The 8,004-nt window shown below is 30.1% G+C and overlaps 1 protein-coding gene across 2 annotated transcripts in view; it reads right to left on the reverse strand.

Moving 5' to 3' along the window:
* Nucleotides 1–4,957, reverse strand: part of kibra (WW and C2 domain containing protein kibra) — a 117,504-nt gene extending 112,547 nt beyond the window's left edge. For both annotated transcript variants that reach the window (XM_090371386.1, XM_090371378.1), the window contains exon 1: nucleotides 4,761–4,957. In XM_090371386.1, coding sequence (XP_090227512.1) covers nucleotides 4,761–4,888 — 128 coding nt within the window. In that variant the 5' untranslated portion in view covers nucleotides 4,889–4,957. The remainder of the gene's footprint in view (nucleotides 1–4,760) is intronic.
* Nucleotides 4,958–8,004: the final 3,047 nt, after the last annotated feature.

Here is an 8,004-nt window from a genome sequence, read left to right on the forward strand (position 1 = left end):
AGTAATCTGATAAATATCACCTCAGTATAAAACTAGGTCATCAAGCTTCTAAAATGACAGTTTGCATGCCTGAGATATCTACAGCACAATTCTAGGCAAAGCTGACTTGATAGCATCTGAATGCTAAATGCCATGCATGTGTAAAAAAAAAAAAAAAACAATGTTACTCATTTAAAAAAAATGAGAGAAACATTTTACACTTAAAAAGTACAGCTGCTCTGTGTTAAAGCAAAATACACTGTTAAAACTAACTGTTAAACATACTAACTGTTAAAAAACTGGTGTAATTAAAATGAAAACATGACAGCCAATCTACTATTTCTAATTTAAAATAAAATCAGATACAATCAGTAATTTTATTTGAAAGCTGGCCACTGCAGTGTAGCACATAGGTCCACAACTTGCATGTATCCCAGGAAAAGTCATGATAGTTAATTGATATGAAATATTATCCTTACTTCTCAGTTCATGCAAATAGCTATAGAAAAGATGGTATGCCCAACAACTTCTCAAAACTGACAAGAGAATGCAAATAAGAACAGCTCACTCTCATCTATTCCCGTTGTTTTCTATGAGCTAGGCATAATGAGAAAAACATTAAATCTTTGCAAGGGATGCAAAATTAGCTAGCTGTGGTTTTATGTGTATGTACATATTTTAATGAGATGACCATAGTCAAGTATAAATAATTATTTATTAAATGCATATAAAAATCTTATCAATGAAAATTTTTAATAGTTTTAAATAATGTAAGGGTATAACAGATAATTAAGAATAATGACAATAAATAAAATACACAACTTGGAAGATTTAAGGTTTTGATATATTTTAACTAATGCAGGCTGAAATAATTGTTAAGTTAGAAGTTGCCTTAACTATAAAGGTAACAGTATGGATACTGCAACCAGCTGATGGCACACCAAACTACTAATTTTTTCTAAGCATATGTTTTTCTAGTTTTGTTGTATTTATGCATTTAAATATTTATATTTTGACAATTCTTTCAATCAGATTACGTTTTCGGGTAATGGTTATTAAGAAAATGAAAACTTATAGTTACCTACTTTTAAAAAACTGTAGAAACAAAAAAAAAAAATTTGCTACATTTCTATGAAATTTATATACAAATACATTAAAAGTAAGTATAATAAGAGTTCAAACACTAAAATGCGATTAAATGTATTAAACAGATACAATAAAGAGATTTTTATCTTAATTAAATAGCTCTAATTACGAGAAACCTATTATACAAATTAAAAATATTTGAAGTAAGCTCAGTATTGCTTGTTTTAACATTTTTAAAATTAATAAATAATATGAAGGTGGAGGCTAATCATGGAAATTATTCTGGATTTTGTATTAGACAATTATAAGGTTGTGATGATTAGCAATAACTTTCATTAAAACAATTCATGTTGAATAATAAATTTCAATAATGAGAGAACCATAAAAAAATATATATTTTTTTTCTGTCTTAGAATGGCATTCAGTATAAATCTGTTGAAATTCACTAAAAAAAAATAAAATGCAAAGCTAAAGATATCTATTATTATATACTTTTTTATGCAACTAATAATGCTACATAAACTTCAATTCTGTGCATCATTCTGAAATTTTAAAAGTACTACCTGTAGTTGGTATATTATCCACATTTCTCAACTTTTTTTTTTTTTTATTAATGTAACCCACCTAAACTGCCTAGAGTAAAATAAACTACCCAAAAGTCGTGGCATCTCCAAGAGACCCACCTTGAATTTCAGTGATTACACTAATTATACAGTTTTTAAAATAAAAAAAAATCCACCACGTTGGCATCTCTTAATTTTTCAAAAAATCTGAAGTATAAATATAATTAACAAAAAAAAAACACATAACAATTACATTTTATTTAATAACTATTTTTCATATCAAAATTTCAAATATAATTTTAAAAAGTTCATATCTATTATTACATATTAAATTTTATTTTATTTTTAATGTTTTAAGTTAGTCCAGTGATGAAAAAACTAAAAGTTTAAAACAGTTTTAAACTGATACATAGAGATAAAAAAAAAAAAACTACTACTACTAGATAGTATATAGTAGTAGTATTCTATTTTTTTATGAAATTTTTTACATGCGGACAAGAAAAAGAGAGTTCTACTTTTTTTTTTTTTCTTTTTAAACTCATACAGCTTTCTTTTGCTAATGAATCACAATACTACTATTCTCACTTGCCAAACTAGGATTCCTATGCTGCATCCTGAGCTTATCACATATATTACATACGCACATCTTCATTAGTATTTAAGGCCAAATGTTTTACTTAATGACCAGTACTTTTCAGGATGTCTGTTCAACATAGAATAAGCGATAAATTTGAATCATGTGATACAATCGCTATTGATATACTGTTTTGAAAATACTGTAGTAACACTGAAAAATAAACTTTTGAATGCGACCAATTTAAAATAAAAGAAAGGATCATGGAGGGGGGCAGACAATGACAATTTTTTACTAAATAAAAAAAAGCTAAGCATATGATAAACAATAACCAATTATTAATCATCTTGGAGTTTCGTGAGATGTTTTTATTCTCTTTTTGAAAAGATGGACCGAATTAAACCTCCGGCCCGTATTTTTAAATCCTGGCTAATTCTGGAGAACAACAACAACAACAACAAAAATCATCACATCGCCTATTTAAAATAAATCAATCATAAATATTGCAAACACAAATAGTAAAAACTACTACACTCCTATTAATAACTGACCTAACCTTTTAATAACGTATTACGAAAAGATCTATTTATTGTCTATTTTCATCATATATAGAAATGTAAAAATGATTGATTTACAATTTAATATACATGTATTTTATATCAGCGCCTCAACATAGAGCAGGTTCGTTTTAGCTAACATCAGAGAACGATGTCAAATATATAAAACAGGATGAGAAATGATGAAATTCCCCAAAACTGAGACAGCGGTAAGGGGAAAACAATTTACATCTAGTACTGGGGTCGATATGTAAAATTTTAAAACGGAATTCTCGTTAATAAAATATCTTATTTTTAGTAATCAACTACGTAAAATGACAAACCAGAAAGGCGTTCCAGTCCATTCCGAGCCGTGATCTGCAGTTTGCATATATGTATTTAAAATAAGACAAAAACAAATGTACTTTTAAAAATGAAAATGTCTCATAACTATATATCTTGCGGAGTCTTTTAAAGCCATCCTTCTAAAGCTATTATATATAAGCAACATTGAATGATACGATAAATATGTCAATTAAACTTCTATATAAATTAGAAATTTATATTATATTAATTTTAAGTATATATTTTATATTACATAATTATCTGCTGCATTTTATTTATATAGCTCCTTGCAAATTCAGAAAAATGCAAGAAGTTTCAGAGGATTATGGTTTATCTATGTATAAAGTTGAAAAATGAATGTTGAAAATGAAGAATCCATTTTTCAATTACAAAACCACCCTTTAAAGCCTGTATTTTATCATTTATTTCAACTTTTGAAAGGGCACTTGCTGTTGCCACTCTGTGATCGGTATACTTTTTTTAAATTTTCTGTTAATTAATTATATACGCTTGTATATAATTAACAGACCGGACCGCAGTAATACATGTGAAGTACTGGTTTTTCTAAATCTAAATACCTGAAATGCTAAATAATAATAAAACACTCAAAAAGAGGTATCCACAGGAATTAACAATATCAAAAATTTTAATATGGCCTTAACACTGTTGAATTAAGCTATAGATATTTCCATTCATAAAACAGCATTTAGTTTCTGTAAATGAAGCATTTAAAATATGCTCTACACAATACATATTTATTGTGTATTGTGTAGAGCATATTTTAAAAAGTCCTTATTTATTGTGTCGAGTGTATATATATATATACACAATCATACCAACAAGTTAGGTTTTTATATATACATATATCACGACTGTGGTTTTAAATACTATTTGGCTAAATACATACTGCTTACTACCAATGGTAATACCGTAAACAAATTTTAATACTTATATAAGAATCATTAAAAGTACTGCCTTTAATATCTTTCTGTATTTTAACTAGGAGACGTCATATAAAACCGCGCAAACAAAATTTAAATTACTGATGTGTTTTCCTGACTGCAGGGAAAATAGCACAAACGTATGCGACGAGTACAATGACATTGAATTGAAAGAATGCGCTTCCCCCTACCCTCCCCACCTCTCTCTCTCTCTCTCCCCTCAACTACGTTATAACGTAACTAAAGTTTGTCGCGACTCCCGACACGAAAAGTTTAATTGCCACAGAACTTCTTCTACAATATACTTATGATTCGCTGCCATAAAAGTAAATTAAAGCAAGCAACGAAAATCTTAAAATGAATAACAACTGATGCCAAGGCATACAGTGTAACATCATGGCTGCCACACACCTAAATGTCTGTGAATGGCGAAGGAAACACACTCCCTCCCTTCCCCCCCTCCCATATTCCCGATTGGGATAACCCTGCCCCGGTATGCAGCGTGTCCCAACCAAGTTTCCGCACGTCTTAAGCTTCTTCTGCGATGAACTTTGAAGCTTCTTAGAATACGAAATAATAAAAATCAGAAGTATAAACTGCTGATTACCTTGAAGCTTATTTCATGCTTTTTCCTTTAACTATTACCCCTAACTCACCTCAGAAACACAAAAATTCCAAGCATCCGCGATTAGGGCAAGAGGCCCACTGGGGCGCACATTCCAGCCGTATGCCTTACCTGTCGCGAGGATCTATCCAAGTCGTTTTCTTGTTGATGTGATCGATAAAGTAGATTTTGCCGTCGTAATCTCTGGCAATATCCCATCCGTCAGGCAAAGGGATCTCTCCATTGCGTCGTTTAGGCATATTTCATCCAAATAACCACAAAAACAGTCCAAAAGTTGCCCGTCGTTCAAGCTACACTATTCCCCTAGCCTCCATCTTGAACAACTTATTAACATAGGAATTACATGTTTCGTGACGTCATCACAAAACTATCCGACTCGGTGCTCTTGGCCTGTCGTTTAGCCAATCAAGAATGACTGCCGGGAGCAACACTTGAACCAATCACATATGGGCGCACAAGAGAATGGAATGTGGATGTTTTTTTTTTTCTTCTTCTTTTCTTTTTATTTTCTTTTTTTTTTTAAACAAACTGTGAACACACGCGAGGACTCGAGGAGGTGATATGGCCGTGATTTAGCTAATCAAAACGAAGAAACTGAAAGGAAGTTGCAACAAAAAGTAGCTGGATTTTCCGTTTGAATGTGTGTCATAATTTTAAAAGAATACAACAAAAAAGTCACATAAAACTTGTATAATAATGATTTAAACGTGGCCACAATTGTAATACCCTGTGTTTCGTTATAAATTTGATTACCAAGCTCATTCTGTTAAAGATGACCGAATCGCAATTACTTTTATACACACAAATTTATATACCAATATTTATTATTACTGTTCAAACGTAAAATAGAGGTTTATCCTTGTGACAACTATAGTGAGATGCACAGGATTATCTAATCGTGTACCATTATATCAGATTAGGAACATTCCTAAGGGAACATGTAATCACTAGCATATTTTAGGTGGGTCCAAGGACGCTAACTATCGCAAAAATTCGAGACCCCGAATATTTCAAGGCTGTTATTTAACGTATACTTGGGTGGGAATGAAGAACAGTACAATCCCCTTTTTTTTTTTTTTTAAATATCTAATAGCGCATTTTTTGTTCGGTTTTCAGGAAAATTTCCACACGATTATCACCTTGTATAGAATTTCGTTTGCATAATATAATTCATGAGAAAATAATATTAAATTCTTGATTTGATTAGCCACTCAGTTGAAAAAAAATAATAATAAATATAACTAATGGCCTCTTCCGTTGCACTAAAAATAACTGCTTTAGTTAAAAGTTGAGTGTACTGAAATATTCATATACTAGCTGGAATGTTTCATGATACGATAATTTTAACTTAAATACAATAACTCTGTACTTGGTAATATTTTGATTATTTGCATCCTTCGCGCATGTACTGTGACTGTATTTTTATGACCTATAGTACTATACAATATATAAAGTTTGTTATAATCAGAAGATCCACACATCATTAGGGTCTACAAAAAAATAAATAAATAAAATAAGACCCGAAAAAAATAAACGTATTTATTTTGGGGGGAGGATTTGTAAATAAATGAACCAAAGAGTTCATCGAGAAGCCAGAGGTGACCGAGGCTCCTCCCGAGAAAAATTCTCGGGAGGTGAAACAACTGCGCCGCTAGGTTCGCCACCTTGAGGTGGCTCAGCGGTTGCTTGGTATGGTTGTTAAAAAGCAGGGAGGGGGAAATGGGGGGTTAAAAATCTCGCGTAAGGAACTGCGAAAATTAAATATATTTTGTTGTCAAAAGGTTATGCAACATGTTTCTGACATTTGGCCGCCAACTGAAATCGGCAATGACCACTTTAGCATATCGAAAAACTTTTTTTTTTTTTTTTTTTTATTAAGTTTTAACGGCCACACCTTTTTTTTATTTTAAAAATTAAAATTATTAACCGGAAACGGGGTTCAGCATTGGTTGTAATGGATAGATAAAACCTATTAAAGAGAAAGTCTGTTATGGTGTACAGTATAGAAATCTAATAGTTATGAAAGTGTAATGAAGATACGTTAGCGGAGTGCTAATGCATCTTTACTCTTGCTCAAGCCATACATACAAATGGGGGGGCGGTAAGTTTAAATTGAAAAAAGGATGGTTGCAAAACAGATGTGAGGAAATTTGCCTTTAGCCAGAAAGAATCGTTAGAATAAACTTCCATCTAGTGTAAACCTAGAAGTAGAAAATTTGAAATTTAGAAGAGGATTGGATAAATTATTAGAAGGATGAGAAAATGAAATAGGTAATTTTATTTATTTATTATACAGGGTGGTTATAAAGTCCTGCATCGGTTTTAAATTTTAATGACTAAAGTTATACAAATAACAGAACCATTTAGTAAAAATTATTATTAGCTATATGGTGCAAGGAAGCCTGAGGCTTATGCTACCGGCCAAAAAAAAAAAAAAAAAAATCCCGAGTTACCCTGAGAGAGAGAGAGAGAGAGAGAGAGAGAGAGAGAGAGAGAGAGAGAGAGAGAGAGAGATAAGCTTGCATCACTTTGACAATATTAATACCAGCACAGGAAAATTATGTTTAGGAGCGAAACATGATTTAGTAGTATACTGTTCGTCTGTATAGTAGTGGACAGTGAAATAACAAAAACATAAATTAATATATATACAGAAAAATATAAATCATAAAACGATAAATAGAAAATAATAATCAATGAAGAACAATATTTTAAAAATTATAAAAGCAATTCAATGTATAGACTTCTTTTTAGGTCAGTGGTTTCAACCGGGGTGCCGAAACAACGTTCCAGCAGTGCCACATAAATTACTTAAACTTATTTTAAAAAAAAATTATATATTTATTTCATTATAAAAAGGTGTACGATATCCATTGTACGGTATCTTTTTATTTAAAAAAATATTAAAAAATATGACAAATAAAGATGATGGTAGTGCGAAACGTCCATTTGGCCTATGTTGGCTTTATCTTTAATCTACAGCTAACTATTCTTTTCCTCGTGGCTTTCAGTGTTACTAACTTTGGCATGTATTGTTATATGTAATATATATATATAATTTGTATAAATATTAAATAAATAAATATATATATTTAATATTAAATAAATATATATATATATATAATTAATATTAAATAAATATATATATATATAATTTCTATCAACATTAAATAAATATATATATATATAATTTCTATCAATATTAAATAAATAAATATATATATATATATATTTAATATTAAATAAATATATATATATATAAATTGTATTAATATTAAATGTATATATACAGAGAGAGAATCACTTCTAACAGGCAGAAAATTGAGTAGGGGTGCCACAAAATAAAATAAATTAC

This window comes from Mastigoproctus giganteus, chromosome 1 (genome assembly GCF_048544385.1).
Source record: "Mastigoproctus giganteus isolate SK-2022 chromosome 1, ASM4854438v1, whole genome shotgun sequence".
In the NCBI taxonomy this organism is placed as follows: Eukaryota; Metazoa; Arthropoda; class Arachnida; order Uropygi; family Thelyphonidae; genus Mastigoproctus; species Mastigoproctus giganteus.